At 39.9% G+C, this 18669-nt stretch overlaps 1 protein-coding gene across 1 annotated transcript in view; it reads right to left on the bottom strand.

The window, feature by feature from the left end:
- The window catches only part of LOC102802512 (colorectal mutant cancer protein-like), a 126012-nt gene that overhangs the window by 63871 nt on the left and 43472 nt on the right, over window positions 1–18669 (bottom strand). The window contains exons 2-3 of the mRNA XM_085494591.1: window positions 12445–12728; window positions 4837–4991 (exon numbers count right to left, since the gene is read on the bottom strand). Coding sequence (XP_085350717.1) covers window positions 4837–4991; window positions 12445–12728 — 439 coding nt within the window. The remainder of the gene's footprint in view (window positions 1–4836; window positions 4992–12444; window positions 12729–18669) is intronic.

Genomic DNA, 18669 nt, shown 5'->3' with positions numbered 1-18669 from the left:
GGTCGGGAGAGGCAGTGCAGGGAGGTCGGGAGAGGCGGTGCAGGAGGTCGGGAGAGGCAGTGCAGGGAGGTCGGGAGAGGCGGTGCAGGAGGTCGGGAGAGGCAGTGCAGGAGGTCGGGTGTGGTGGTGCAGAGAGGTCGGGAGAGTCGGTACAGGGAGGTCGGGAGAGGCGGTGCAGGAGGTCGGGAGAGGCGGTGCAGGGAGGTCGGGAGAGGCAGTGCAGGGAGGTCGGGAGAGGCAGTGCAGGGAGGTCGGGAGAGGCGGTGCAGGAGGTCGGGAGAGACAGTGCAGGGAGGTCGGGAGAGGCGGTGCAGGAGGTCGGGAGAGGCGGTGCAGGAGGTCGGGAGAGGCAGTGCAGGGAGGTCGGGAGAGGCGGTGCAGGAGGTCGGGAGAGGCGGTGCAGGAGGTCGGGAGAGGCAGTGCAGGGAGGTCGGGAGAGGCGGTGCAGGAGGTCGGGAGAGGCAGTGCAGGGAGGTCGGGAGAGGCGGTGCAGGAGGTCGGGAGAGGCAGTGCAGGAGGTCGGGTGTGGTGGTGCAGAGAGGTCGGGAGAGTCGGTACAGGGAGGTCGGGAGAGGCGGTGCAGGAGGTCGGGAGAGGCGGTGCAGGGAGGTCGGGAGAGGCAGTGCAGGGAGGTCGGGAGAGGCAGTGCAGGGAGGTCGGGAGAGGCGGTGCAGGAGGTCGAGAGAGGCAGTGCAGGGAGGTCGGGAGAGGCGGTGCAGGAGGTCGGGAGAGGCGGTGCAGGAGGTCGGGAGAGGCAGTGCAGGGAGGTCGGGAGAGGCGGTGCAGGAGGTCGGGAGAGGCAGTGCAGGGAGGTCGGGAGAGGCGGTGCAGGAGGTCGGGAGAGGCAGTGCAGGAGGTCGGGTGTGGTGGTGCAGAGAGGTCGGGAGAGTCGGTACAGGGAGGTCGGGAGAGTCGGTACAGGGAGGTCGGGAGAGGCAGTGCAGGGAGGTCGGGAGAGGCAGTGCAGGGAGGTCGGGAGAGGCGGTGCAGGAGATCGGGAGAGGCGGTGCAGGGAGGTCGGGAGAGGCGGTGCAGGGAAGTCGGGAGATGCGGTACAGGGAAGTCGGGAGATGCGGTACAGCGAGGTCGGGAGAGGCAGTGCAGGGAGGTCGGGAGAGGCGGTGCCGGGAGGTCAAGTGTGGCTGTGCAGGGAGGTCGGGAGATGCGGTACAGTGAGGTCGGAAGAGGCAGCGCAGGGAGGTCGAGAGAAGCGGCGCAGGGAGGTCGAGAGAAGCGGCGCAGGGAGGTCGGGAGAGGTGGTGCAGGGAGGTCGGGAGATGCGGTGCAGGGAGGTCGGGAGAGGCGGTGCAGGGAGGTCGGGAGATGTGGTGCAGGGAGGTCGGGAGAGGCGGTGCAGGGAGGTCGGGAGTGACAACGCAGGGAGGTTGAGAGAAGCGGCGCAGGGAGGTCGAGAGAAGCAGCAAAGGGAGGTCGGGAGAGGTGGTGCAGGGAGGTCAAGAGAGGCGGTGCCGGGAGGTCGGGAGAGGCAGTGTAGGGAGGAGGGAAATACACATTTTGGATTTCAGGATGAAATTTACCGCAATGTAAAAAGTGGCAAGATAAAAACAACAGCTGTATTTTATCATTCTTATTAAAGGCTAGATTAATTTTAGTGATTTGTGAATATTCAACTATGTGCCTTCAAGAAGTTTTGAGACTTTTATCCCAGGGGCAGTTATAATAATCCCACACCACTGTAATTTTAATATGGCATTACCATATGTCTAAGGAGAAAATTTACCAAATTTATTTATTTATTTCTGGTTAAAAAAGAGATGGCTGTATATGGACGTTAAACAAACCGTACAAAATCACGCTCATCACACATTTGCAAAATGCAGTTGGGATGGGAGGACACTTTGGAAGAGCAATATGCTATAAAATTTTGTGTTAAGCTCGGAAAGAATGCTATGCATACTTATGAATTGATTCAGACTGGTTATGAATTAAATTGCATGGACAACAAGTTATGGGAGGCAGAGAGTCTGTGAGAAGCAATGAGAGATGTGAGAGGTGGTGGGACGACAGAATACCGGAGCTGGTGCAGAAAATTTATATATGGATGTGAATAATTGAGACAATATCTGTAGGAACATGTGGAGGATTTGTGTCAAGTCCAAGGTTGCCATGGTTACCAGGACATTGCACCACACCACAACTCCATCCGTGTTTCCAACTATTTGACCAAGACAGTGCTCCCTGTGACTTTGGTTGTTCCCCAAGCTCAAGGAAAACCGTAGCAGCAGTCAATTAGAAACAATTGAAGAGATGAAAGACTCTGTGACAAGGATCATGGACACACACCAGAAGACTTCCAGGGAGAGAGCCTTCCAGAACTTGTTGGCATGATACAACAAGTGCATTAGATTTGGGGAGTACTTCGGAGGGGACTAGAGCTAAAAAGTGTCCCTACGAAAAAAAGTCTCAAAACTTATTGAAGGCACCTCGTACTTCTTCAATTCAATATGATCATGTTTGTAACAATTGCCTGAATCATATAATTATTTTTTCTTGCAAAACTCGCTAACTATCAGACTTTTTTCCTTACACTCCAATAAATTATAAAAATAAATAAAATATTTTATATTTTACACTCAATATAAAAATGGTAACAAACGTTTTAATATGGTGAGTGCCCATGATGGAAACAAATTATTAGGACTAAGATATTTCAATCAGAAAAACATAAGATGACAGCAAGGCAAAGTACGCCCTCAAGTGAGTCAATGAAAAAACCTGTATAAACATAAACAAGTGCACCCTCACAGGAATCAGAATATCATTGCTTGTGACATTCTACTGAAATAAACTTACAGGGCTCATACCACTAATTGAACTCCACAGAAGACAATGTTAACATATAAGGAGATTGCTATGTGTAAATGAGAAACAAAGTTGAAAACATGTTTTTAAAATGGGAAATCAACATGCCTGTAATCAACCACATAAAAAAAAAAAAAAAAACATGTTGGCCAGCTCAAACGTTTGTAAATCTCAGGTAAACAAGACACACCTACTGTATTTGGATTGCACCAAGAGAAATCACTGGAAAAACACCAAGATTAGAACATCCAAATACACACAGAATAAACCCACAAAAGACCACATGTTGGTCTCACTTTTGACCCAGCTGATGCAAAAAAAATTAAATTGAGGGCTATGAACGATGATTGGTTGATTAGTGTATGAACGATGATTGGTTGATTAGTGTATGAATGATGATTGGTTGATTAGTGTACGAACGATGATTGGTTGATTAGTGTACGAACGATGATTGGTTGATTAGTGTATGAACGATGATTGGTTGATTAGTGTATGAACGATGATTGGTTGATTAGTGTATGAACGATGATTGGTTGATTAGTGTATGAACGATGATTGGTTGATTAGTGGCATAACACCTACAGCTGTCCTTTCTGGTTTCTTGGTAGGTCATTGATTTCAAACATAATTACATTTTTTGCAATGTCAAAGATTCACTGTTAGAGCACACTCGCTATTTATAACAGGGGAATGGAGCTTAACGGGGAGTGTGACAACTTACAATAGCGAAACACATTTGCCGAGTTGAATCTTGTGTTTCATTTTTCTATGTTCGTAATAATTGTTATTTTACTTTGTCATCAGATAAATGCATTGCTTTGTTGGCTATGACATCAAACATTGTAACATTTACAACTCAAAATTGCTTTTTTTGACATAAGTACTTCCTTATCATGTGTTTTGCTTGTCTACATACATCATTGCTGTGCGGAATCTGAGATACAAAAAAAAATATCCTTCATAAAACATACCAACAAGTAAAAACATACTAGTAAATGTGGGGAAAAACTTAACTTACAGTGAAAAACAATAATCATGTTTGTTACCACATACCACATAGTGTACTTAATATTCCCAGAATGCACTATTCATCAGCAGCCTTTGAATGAGGTAATGTTTCATTATGTTTTGCATTCACATAATATCTATAATTTGATTCCTTACTCTACATAAATATTTTATTACGTTTGCTAAATTTCGATACAGTGGGTAAACAGCCAAAAAGAACTTTTTGTACTATTCACAATAAATCTGATAATTCCAAATAGTCACTGTTCTCAGCTCTTAAAACAATAGCTGCTAAGGCATATTTTAGGACTGAGGAGACCACACAACATATTTTCGTGGTTATGGATTGATTGACAGCCTCTGTGTGACTTTTTAGAAAGTGTCCAATGAAAACCATTGTGAATCCATTGATCACTGGTAAGAATACAAACAACACAGCCATCCAATATCTCAACAGTGTGCAAAACAGCTCTTGAGTGCCGGAGAGAAATTGTTTACAAAACTCAAAAGTTTGAACCATGACAGAATTCTGCTTATATTCAGAAACAAAGTATTATAAAGGACAAAGTTTATTAAGGTGGCTGTAAATTAAAAAAAAAAAAAAATGACAAATTAGGAGAGAAATCTAATAATAAATTTTGCAAATCAACACATTGCTTTTAGACCTCTATAAAACAGTATTTGGAAAATAAAAAAAAATGTCTGCACTGATACCCGCTCACACTTAACATGGCAAAACCCTAAAGTAAAAAGGTTTACACTATACCATGCACACACTGGTAATGCCGTTACCACAAGCACACAAAACTGTGGAGTAACTGCCTATACATGAATGGAAGAAATTGAAACTAGTAAAAAACTGTGATCCCTGTAAGCTGTGCACAAAAACAGAAATAAAAACCTGAATAACGTTATTTGTCTGCAAAATATCCTTTGGCATGAATACACTTGAGATGGCAGGGTACCTGGTTGGTTTATTTTACACACTCATACTAGTACTCTTACCGTGTTGGCCAGTTCAAGAAAATTATGACTTGGTCCACTTCCAGCACTGGGGGCGCCCTCCAATAATTTGTGCAGTTTATTAGGCTGTGGACTTAGATCTGGAGCACCAGAATCATAGGAATCCCAGCTGTCTTTAATACCAGCAGAACAGGCTCCTACAGAGTAATAAAGTAAGTCTATTAATCACGGCAATTCTACACTTGCACATCTATTTTATATGCTTGTTAAGATGATACAACCTGAGACATAGTTGATGGCAAGATAGAGTGCACACATAGGTACTGGGATGCATCATGGAAAAGAAATATCAAATCAATCAGTCTAGCCATTTTCAAGGTAACAAGTTTATTCACTAAAATAAGAAAATATGCACCCATCCCCATCCAAATGTGATTTCAAGTCATGCAGCCTTGTCATTGGACCGTGTTCTACTATTCAATTTAATTAGTGTCCATTGTACCTCCACCAAAATACTTACACACACATACCACAAAATATTTACCCTACACACACCACAAAATATGTACTCTACCACACACCACAAAATATGTATCCTACACACACCACAAAATATGTACTCTACACATACACCACAAAATATTTACCCTACACACACCACAAAATATGTACTCTACCACACACCACAAAATATGTATCCTACACACACCACAAAATATGTACCTTACACACACCACAAAATATGTACTCTACCACACACCACAAAATATGTATCCTACACACACCACAAAATATGTACTCTACACATACACCACAAAATATTTACCCTACACACACCACAAAATATGTACTCTACCACACACCACAAAATATGTATCCTACACACACCACAAAATATGTACCTTACACACACCACAAAATATGTACTCTATACACACCACAAAATATGTACTCTACCACACACCACAAAATATGTACTCTACACACACCACAAAATATGTACTCTACACACACCACAAAATATGTACTCTACACATACCACAAAATATGTACCTACACACACCACAAAATATGTACATTTGTAATCTACACACCACAAAATATGTACCTTACACACACCACAAAATATGTACTCTACACACACCACAAAATATGTACCTACACACACCACAAAATATGTACCTACATGTACACACACCACAAGATATGTACCCTACACACACCACAAGATATGTACCCTACACACACCACAAAATATGTACTCTACACACACCACAAAATATGTACCTACACACACCACAAAATATGTACCTACATGTACACACACCACAAGATATGTACCCTACACACACCACAAGATATGTACTCTACACACACCACAAAATATGTACTCTACACACACCATAAAAAATGTACTTACACACACCACAAAATATGTACCCTACACACACCACAAAATATGTACCCTTCACACACCACAAAATATGTACCCTACACACACCACAAAATATGTACTCTACACACACCCCAAAATATGTACTCTACACACACCACAAAATATGTACTCTACACACACCACAAAATATGTACCCTACACACACCACAAAATATGTACTCTACACACACCACAAAATATGTACTCTACACACACCACAAAATATGTACTCTACACACACCACAAAATATGTACTTACACACACCACAAAATATGTACCTACACACACCACAAAATATGTACCCTACACACACCATAAAATATGTACTCTACACACACCACAAAATATGTACCCTTCACACACCACAAAATATGTACCCTACACACACCACAAAATATGTTCCCCACATACCACAAAATATGTACCTTACACACACCACAAAATATGTACTCTACACACACCACAAAATATGTACCCTTCACACACCACAAAATATGTACCCTACACACACCACAAAATATGTACTCTACACACACCACAAAATATGTACCCTTCACACACCACAAAATATGTACCCTACACACACCACAAAATATGTACCTACACACACACCACAAAATATGTACCCTACACACACCACAAAATATGTACTCTACACACACCACAAAATATGTACTTACACACACCACAAAATATGTACCTACACACACCACAAAATATGTACCCTACACACACCATAAAATATGTACTCTACACACACCACAAAATATGTACCCTACACACACCACAAAATATGTACCCTTCACACACCACAAAATATGTACCTACACACACCACAAAATATGTACCCTACACACACCACAAAATATGTACCCTACACACACCACAAAATATGTACCCTACACACACCACAAAATATGTACCCTACACACACCACAAAATATGTACCCTTCACACACCACAAAATATGTACCTACACACACCACAAAATATGTACCCTACACACACCATAAAATATGTACTCTACACACACCACAAAATATGTACCCTACACACACCACAAAATATGTACCCTTCACACACCACAAAATATGTACCTACACACACCACAAAATATGTACCTACACACACCACAAAATATGTACCCTTCACACACCACAAAATATGTACCCTACACACACCACAAAATATGTACTCTACACACACCCCAAAATATGTACTCTACACACACCACAAAATATGTACTTACACACACCACAAAATATGTACCCTTCACACACCACAAAATATGTACCCTACACACACCACAAAATATGTACTCTACACACACCCCAAAATATGTACTCTACCACACACCACAAAATATGTACCTACACACACCACAAAATATGTACTCTACACACACCATAAAATATGTACTCTACACACACCACAAAATATGTACCCTACACACACCACAAAATATGTACCCTACACACACACCACAAAATATGTACAGTTGTACCTACACACACACTACAAAATATGTGCCCTACACACACCACAAAATATGTACCTACACACACCACAAAATATGTGTCACACCACAAAATATGTACCTACACACACACCACAAAATATGTACCCTACACACACACCACAAAATATGTACCTACATGTACACACACATCACAAAATATGTACTCTACACACACCACAAAATATGTACCTACACACACACCACAAAATATGTACTCTACACACACCACAAAATATGTACCTACACACACCACAAGATATGTACTCTACACACACACCACAAAATATGTACCTACACACACCACAAAATATGTACTCTACACACACCACAAAATATGTACCTACACACACCACAAGATATGTGTCACACCACAAAATATGTACCTACACACACACCACAAAATATGTACCCTGCACACACACCACAAAATATGTACCTACACACACACCACAAAATATGTACTCTACACACACCACAAAATATGTACCTACACACACACCACAAAATATGTACTCTACACACACCACAAAATATGTACCTACACACACCACAAAATATGTACTCTACACACACCACAAAATATGTACCTACACACACCACAAGATATGTACCCTACACACACCACAAAATATGTACCTACACACACACTACAAAATATGTACCCTACACACACACTACAAAATATGTACCCTACACACACACCACAAAATATGTACCCTACACACACCACAAAATATGTACCTACACACACACCACAAAATATGTACCTACACACACACCACAAAATATGTACCCTACACACACCACAAAATATGTTCCCCACACACCACAAAATATGTACCTTACACACACCACAAAATATGTACTCTACACACACCACAAAATATGTACCCTACACACACCACAAAATATGTACCCTACACACACCACAAAATATGTACCCTACACACACCACAAAATATGTACCTACACACACACCACAAAATATGTACCCTACACACACCACAAAATATGTACTCTACACACACCACAAAATATGTACTTACACACACCACAAAATATGTACCTACACACACCACAAAATATGTACCCTACACACACCATAAAATATGTACTCTACACACACCACAAAATATGTACCCTACACACACCACAAAATATGTACCCTTCACACACCACAAAATATGTACCCTTCACACACCACAAAATATGTACCTACACACACCACAAAATATGTACCCTACACACACCACAAAATATGTACCCTACACACACCACAAAATATGTACCCTTCACACACCACAAAATATGTACCCTTCACACACCACAAAATATGTACCTACACACACCACAAAATATGTACCCTACACACACCACAAAATATGTACCCTACACACACCACAAAATATGTACCTACACACACCACAAAATATGTACCTACACACACCACAAAATATGTACCCTTCACACACCACAAAATATGTACCTACACACACCACAAAATATGTACCCTACACACACCATAAAATATGTACTCTACACACACCACAAAATATGTACCCTACACACACCACAAAATATGTACCCTTCACACACCACAAAATATGTACCTACACACACCACAAAATATGTACCTACACACACCACAAAATATGTACCCTTCACACACCACAAAATATGTACCCTACACACACCACAAAATATGTACTCTACACACACCACAAAATATGTACTTACACACACCACAAAATATGTACCCTTCACACACCACAAAATATGTACCCTACACACACCACAAAATATGTACTCTACACACACCCCAAAATATGTACTCTACCACACACCACAAAATATGTACCTACACACACCACAAAATATGTACCCTACACACACCATAAAATATGTACTCTACACACACCACAAAATATGTATCCTACACACACCACAAAATATGTACCCTTCACACACCACAAAATATGTACCCTACACACTACAAACTATGTACCTACACACACCACAAAATATGTACCCTACACACACCACAAAATATGTACCCTTCACACACCACAAAATATGTACCTACACACACCACAAAATATGTACCCTACACACACCACAAAATATGTACCCTACACACACCACAAAATATGTACCTACACACACCACAAAATATGTACCTACACACACCACAAAATATGTACCCTTCACACACCACAAAATATGTACCTACACACACCACAAAATATGTACCCTACACACACCATAAAATATGTACTCTACACACACCACAAAATATGTACCCTACACACACCACAAAATATGTACCCTTCACACACCACAAAATATGTACCTACACACACCACAAAATATGTACCTACACACACCACAAAATATGTACCCTTCACACACCACAAAATATGTACCCTACACACACCACAAAATATGTACTCTACACACACCCCAAAATATGTACTCTACACACACCACAAAATATGTACTTACACACACCACAAAATATGTACCCTTCACACACCACAAAATATGTACCCTACACACACCACAAAATATGTACTCTACACACACCACAAAATATGTACCTACACACACCACAAAATATGTACCTACACACACCACAAAATATGTACCCTTCACACACCACAAAATATGTACCTACACACACCACAAAATATGTACCCTACACACACCATAAAATATGTACTCTACACACACCACAAAATATGTACCCTACACACACCAGAAAATATGTACCCTTCACACACCACAAAATATGTACCTACACACACCACAAAATATGTACCTACACACACCACAAAATATGTACCCTTCACACACCACAAAATATGTACCCTACACACACCACAAAATATGTACTCTACACACACCCCAAAATATGTACTCTACACACACCACAAAATATGTACTTACACACACCACAAAATATGTACTCTACACACACCCCAAAATATGTACTCTACCACACACCACAAAATATGTACCTACACACACCACAAAATATGTACCCTACACACACCATAAAATATGTACTCTACACACACCACAAAATATGTACCCTACACACACCACAAAATATGTACCCTTCACACACCACAAAATATGTACCCTACACACTACAAACTATGTACCTACACACACCACAAAATATGTACCCTACACACACCACAAAATATGTACCTACACACACCACAAAATATGTACCCTACACACACCACAAAATATGTACCCTACACACACCACAAAATATGTACCCTACACACACCACAAAATATGTACCCTACACACACCACAAAATATGTACCCTACACACACCACAAAATATGTACCTACACACACCACAAAATATGTACCCTTCACACACCACAAAATATGTACCTACACACACCACAAAATATGTACCCTACACACACCATAAAATATGTACTCTACACACACCACAAAATATGTACCCTACACACACCCCAAAATATGTACTCTACACACTACAAAATATGTACCCTACACACACACCCCAAAATATGTACACACACACTACAAAATATGTACCTACACACACCACAAAATATGTACCCTACACACACACCACAAAATATGTACAGTTGTACCTACACACACACTACAAAATATGTGCCCTACACACCACAAAATATGTACCTACACACACCACAAAATGTGTCACACCACAAAATATGTACCTACACACACACCACAAAATATGTACCCTACACACACACCACAAAATATGTACCCTACACACACACCACAAAATATGTACTCTACACACACCACAAAATATGTACCTACACACACACCACAAAATATGTACTCTACACACACCACAAAATATGTACCTACACACACCACAAGATATGTACCCTACACACACACCACAAAATATGTACCTACACACACACCACAAAATATGTACTCTACACACACCACAAAATATGTACCTACACACACCACAAGATATGTACCCTACACACACACACCACAAAATATGTACCTACACACACCACAAAATATGTGTCACACCACAAAATATGTACCTACACACACACCACAAAATATGTACCCTACACACACACCACAAAATATGTACCTACACACACACCACAAAATATGTACTCTACACACACCACAAAATATGTACCTACACACACACCACAAAATATGTACTCTACACACACCACAAAATATGTACCTACACACACCACAAAATATGTACCCTACACACACACCACAAAATATGTACCTACACACACACCACAAAATATGTACCTACACACACACCACAAAATATGTACTCTACACACACCAAAAAATATGTACCTACACACACCACAAGATATGTACCCTACACACACCACAAAATATGTACCTACACACACACTACAAAATATGTACCCTACACACACACCACAAAATATGTACCCTACACACACCACAAAATATGTACCTACACACACACCACAAAATATGTACCTACACACACACCACAAAATATGTACCCTACACACACCACAAAATATGTACCTACACATACACCACACAATATGTACCCTACACACACACACCACAAAATATGTATCCTACACACACACTACAAAATATGTATCCTACACACAACCACAAAATATGTACTCTACACAAACTTACCCGTACTGTTGTCACTACTTGGCCATGATGTCATCTTAGGGATGGGTAAATTAGGGTTACTACCAGAGTTTGCTGAATCTGCTTGACCCACTTCTGTGTTCTCATTATTGTTATTTATTTGCGGTCTTGCTGACAAAGAATTTATCTCATTCATTAACTGCATTCGACAATGTGCGAACTCTTCGTATGAAATGCGTCCATTTTCATCGGCGCCTAATTGTGCCATTATTTCTTGAAAAGAGTCCTCCATGTTGAGTTGTTTGCACATTGTTAATAAGTCATGTCTAAAAATAAAGAAAACATTTGGTGAATACATGTAAAGTGTGTCTGTGAACATTTGGTGAATATAGTGTGTCTGTGAACATTTGGTGAATACAGTGTGTCTGTGAACATTTGGTGAATACATGTAAAGTGTGTCTGTGAACATTTGGTGAATACTGTGTGTCTGTGAACATTTGGTGAATACAGTGTGTCTGTGAACATTTGGTGAATACATGTAAAGTGTGTCTGTGAACATTTGGTGAATACTGTGTGTCTGTGAACATTTGGTGAATACTGTGTGTCTGTGAACATTTGGTGAATACATGTAAAGTGTGTCTGTGAACATTTGGTGAATACAGTGTGTCTGTGAACATTTGGTGAATACTGTGTGTCTGTGAACATTTGGTGAATACATGTAAAGTGTGTCTGTGAACATTTGGTGAATACAGTGTGTCTGTGAACATTTGGTGAATACTGTGTGTCTGTGAACATTTGGTGAATACATGTAAAGTGTGTCTGTGAACATTTGGTGAATACTGTGTGTCTGTGAACATTTGGTGAATACTGTGTGTCTGTGAACATTTGGTGAATACTGTGTGTCTGTGAACATTTGGTGAATACTGTGTGTCTGTGAACATTTGGTAAATACTGTGTGTCTGTGAACATTTGGTGAATACAGTGTGTCTGTGAACATTTGGTGAATACTGTGTGTCTGTGAACATTTGGTGAATACAGTGTGTCTGTGAACATTTGGTAAATACATGTAAAGTGTGTCTGTGAAGATTTGGTGAATACTGTGTGTCTGTGAAGATTTGGTGAATACTGTGTGTCTGTGAACATTTGGTAAATACATGTAAAGTGTGTCTGTGAACATTTGGTGAATACTGTGTGTCTGTGAAGATTTGGTGAATACTGTGTGTCTGTGAACATTTGGTAAATACATGTAAAGTGTGTCTGTGAACATTTGGTGAATACTGTGTGTCTGTGAACATTTGGTGAATACTGTGTGTCTGTGAAGATTTGGTGAATACTGTGTGTCTGTGAACATTTGGTGAATACATGTAAAGTGTGTCTGTGAACATTTGGTGAATACTGTGTGTCTGTGAACATTTGGTGAATACAGTGTGTCTGTGAACATTTGGTGAATACTGTGTGTCTGTGAACATTTGGTGAATACAGTGTGTCTGTGAAGATTTGGTGAATACATGTAAAGTGTGTCTGTGAAGATTTGGTGAATACTGTGTGTCTGTGAACATTTGGTGAATACTGTGTGTCTGTGAACATTTGGTGAATACTGTGTGTCTGTGAAGATTTGGTGAATACTGTGTGTCTGTGAAGATTTGGTGAATACATGTAAAGTGTGTCTGTGAAGATTTGGTGAATACTGTGTGTCTGTGAACATTTGGTGAATACTGTGTGTCTGTGAACATTTGGTGAATACTGTGTGTCTGTGAAGATTTGGTGAATACATGTAAAGTGTGTCTGTGAAGATTTGGTGAATACTGTGTGTCTGTGAACATTTGGTGAATACTGTGTGTCTGTGAAGATTTGGTGAATACTGTGTGTCTGTGAACATTTGGTGAATACTGTGTGTCTGTGAACATTTGGTGAATACAGTGTGTCTGTGAACATTTGGTAAATACATGTAAAGTGTGTCTGTGAACATTTGGTGAATACTGTGTGTCTGTGAACATTTGGTGAATACTGTGTGTCTGTGAACATTTGGTGAATACAGTGTGTCTGTGAAGATTTGGTGAATACATGTAAAGTGTGTCTGTGAAGATTTGGTGAATACTGTGTGTCTGTGAACATTTGGTGAATACTGTGTGTCTGTGAACATTTGGTGAATACAGTGTGTCTGTGAACATTTGGTAAATACATGTAAAGTGTGTCTGTGAACATTTGGTGAATACTGTGTGTCTGTGAAGATTTGGTGAATACTGTGTGTCTGTGAACATTTGGTAAATACATGTAAAGTGTGTCTGTGAACATTTGGTGAATACTGTGTGTCTGTGAAGATTTGGTGAATACTGTGTGTCTGTGAACATTTGGTAAATACATGTAAAGTGTGTCTGTGAACATTTGGTGAATACTGTGTGTCTGTGAAGATTTGGTGAATACTGTGTGTCTGTGAACATTTGGTGAATACATGTAAAGTGTGTCTGTGAACATTTGGTGAATACTGTGTGTCTGTGAACATTTGGTGAATACTGTGTGTCTGTGAACATTTGGTGAATACATGTAAAGTGTGTCTGTGAACATTTGGTGAATACTGTGTGTCTGTGAAGATTTGGTGAATACTGTGTGTCTGTGAAGATTTGGTGAATACTGTGTGTCTGTGAACATTTGGTGAATACATGTAAAGTGTGTCTGTGAACATTTGGTGAATACTGTGTGTCTGTGAACATTTGGTGAATACTGTGTGTCTGTGAAGATTTGGTGAATACATGTAAAGTGTGTCTGTGAACATTTGGTGAATACTGTGTGTCTGTGAACATTTGGTGAATACTGTGTGTCTGTGAAGATTTGGTGAATACTGTGTGTCTGTGAAGATTTGGTGAATACTGTGTGTCTGTGAACATTTGGTGAATACATGTAAAGTGTGTCTGTGAACATTTGGTGAATACTGTGTGTCTGTAAACATTTGGTGAATACTGTGTGTCTGTGAACATTTGGTGAATACATGTAAAGTGTGTCTGTGAACATTTGGTGAATACTGTGTGTCTGTGAACATTTGGTGAATACTGTGTGTCTGTGAAGATTTGGTGAATACTGTGTGTCTGTGAACATTTGGTGAATACAGTGTGTCTGTGAAGATTTGGTGAATACATGTAAAGTGTGTCTGTGAAGATTTGGTGAATACTGTGTGTCTGTGAACATTTGGTGAATACTGTGTGTCTGTGAACATTTGGTGAATACTGTGTGTCTGTGAACATTTGGTGAATACTGTGTGTCTGTGAACATTTGGTGAATACTGTGTGTCTGTGAACATTTGGTGAATACTGTGTGTCTGTGAACATTTGGTGAATACTGTGTGTCTGTGAACATTTGGTGAATACTGTGTGTCTGTGAACATTTGGTGAATACTGTGTGTCTGTGAAGATTTGGTGAATACATGTAAAGTGTGTCTGTGAAGATTTGGTGAATACTGTGTGTCTGTGAACATTTGGTGAATACTGTGTGTCTGTGAAGATTTGGTAAATACATGTAAAGTGTGTCTGTGAAGATTTGGTGAATACTGTGTGTCTGTGAACATTTGGTGAATACTGTGTGTCTGTGAACATTTGGTGAATACTGTGTGTCTGTGAACATTTGGTGAATACTGTGTGTCTGTGAACATTTGGTGAATACTGTGTGTCTGTGAAGATTTGGTGAATACATGTAAAGTGTGTCTGTGAAGATTTGGTGAATACTGTGTGTCTGTGAACATTTGGTGAATACTGTGTGTCTGTGAAGATTTGGTAAATACATGTAAAGTGTGTCTGTGAAGATTTGGTGAATACTGTGTGTCTGTGAACATTTGGTGAATACTGTGTGTCTGTGAACATTTGGTGAATACTGTGTGTCTGTGAAGATTTGGTGAATACTGTGTGTCTGTGAAGATTTGGTGAATACTGTGTGTCTGTGAACATTTGGTGAATACTGTGTGTCTGTGAAGATTTGGTGAATACATGTAAAGTGTGTCTGTGAAGATTTGGTGAATACAGTGTGTCTGTGAACATTTGGTGAATACTGTGTGTCTGTGAACATTTGGTAAATACAGTGTGTCTGTGAAGATTTGGTGAATACTGTGTGTCTGTGAACATTTGGTGAATACTGTGTGTCTGTGAAGATTTGGTGAATACATGTAAAGTGTGTCTGTGAAGATTTGGTGAATACTGTGTGTCTGTGAACATTTGGTGAATACTGTGTGTCTGTGAACATTTGGTGAATACTGTGTGTCTGTGAACATTTGGTAAATACATGTAAAGTGTGTCTGTGAAGATTTGGTGAATACTGTGTGTCTGTGAACATTTGGTGAATACTGTGTGTCTGTGAACATTTGGTGAATACTGTGTGTCTGTGAAGATTTGGTGAATACATGTAAAGTGTGTCTGTGAAGATTTGGTGAATACTGTGTGTCTGTGAACATTTGGTGAATACTGTGTGTCTGTGAACATTTGGTGAATACTGTGTGTCTGTGAACATTTGGTGAATACTGTGTGTCTGTGAACATTTGGTAAATACATGTAAAGTGTGTCTGTGAAGATTTGGTGAATACTGTGTGTCTGTGAACATTTGGTGAATACTGTGTGTCTGTGAACATTTGGTGAATACTGTGTGTCTGTGAAGATTTGGTGAATACTGTGTGTCTGTGAACATTTGGTGAATACTGTGTGTCTGTGAACATTTGGTGAATACTGTGTGTCTGTGAAGATTTGGTGAATACTGTGTGTCTGTGAACATTTGGTGAATACTGTGTGTCTGTGAACATTTGGTAAATACAGTGTGTCTGTGAACATTTGGTGAATACTGTGTGTCTGTGAACATTTGGTGAATACAGTGTGTCTGTGAACATTTGGTGAATACATGTAAAGTGTGTCTGTGAAGATTTGGTGAATACTGTGTGTCTGTGAACATTTGGTGAATACTGTGTGTCTGTGAACATTTGGTGAATACTGTGTGTCTGTGAAGATTTGGTGAATACAGTGTGTCTGTGAACATTTGGTGAATACATGTAAAGTGTGTCTGTGAACATTTGGTGAATACTGTGTGTCTGTGAACATTTGGTGAATACTGTGTGTCTGTGAACATTTGGTGAATACATGTAAAGTGTGTCTGTGAACATTTGGTGAATACTGTGTGTCTGTGAACATTTGGTGAATACTGTGTGTCTGTGAAGATTTGGTGAATACAGTGTGTCTGTGAACATTTGGTGAATACATGTAAAGTGTGTCTGTGAACATTTGGTGAATACTGTGTGTCTGTGAACATTTGGTGAATACTGTGTGTCTGTGAACATTTGGTGAATACATGTAAAGTGTGTCTGTGAAGATTTGGTGAATACAGTGTGTCTGTGAACATTTGGTGAATACATGTAAAGTGTGTCTGTGAACATTTGGTGAATACTGTGTGTCTGTGAACATTTGGTGAATACTGTGTGTCTGTGAACATTTGGTGAATACATGTAAAGTGTGTCTGTGAAGATTTGGTGAATACTGTGTGTCTGTGAACATTTGGTAAATACATGTAAAGTGTGTCTGTGAACATTTGGTAAATACAGTGTGTCTGTGAACATTTGGTGAATACTGTGTGTCTGTGAACATTTGGTGAATACATGTAAAGTGTGTCTGTGAAGATTTGGTGAATACTGTGTGTCTGTGAACATTTGGTAAATACATGTAAAGTGTGTCTGTAAACATTTGGTAAATACAGTGTGTCTGTGAACATTTGGTGAATACTGTGTGTCTGTGAACATTTGGTGAATACATGTAAAGTGTGTCTGTGAAGATTTGGTGAATACTGTGTGTCTGTGAACATTTGGTGAATACATGTAAAGTGTGTCTGTGAAGATTTGGTGAATACTGTGTGTCTGTGAACATTTGGTGAATACTGTGTGTCTGTGAACATTTGGTGAATACATGTAAAGTGTGTCTGTGAAGATTTGGTGAATACTGTGTGTCTGTGAACATTTGGTGAATACTGTGTGTCTGTGAACATTTGGTGAATACTGTGTGTCTGTGAAGATTTGGTGAATACTGTGTGTCTGTGAACATTTGGTGAATACTGTGTGTCTGTGAAGATTTGGTGAATACTGTGTGTCTGTGAACATTTGGTAAATACAGTGTGTCTGTGAACATTTGGTGAATACATGTAAAGTGTGTCTGTGAAGATTTGGTGAATACTGTGTGTCTGTGAACATTTGGTGAATACAGTGTGTCTGTGAACATTTGGTGAATACATGTAAAGTGTGTCTGTGAAGAT

This window comes from Saccoglossus kowalevskii, chromosome 20 (genome assembly GCF_978046115.1).
Source record: "Saccoglossus kowalevskii chromosome 20, keSacKowa6.1, whole genome shotgun sequence".
Taxonomy (NCBI): domain Eukaryota; kingdom Metazoa; phylum Hemichordata; class Enteropneusta; family Harrimaniidae; genus Saccoglossus; species Saccoglossus kowalevskii.
This window is presented reverse-complemented; position numbering and strand designations above follow the sequence as displayed.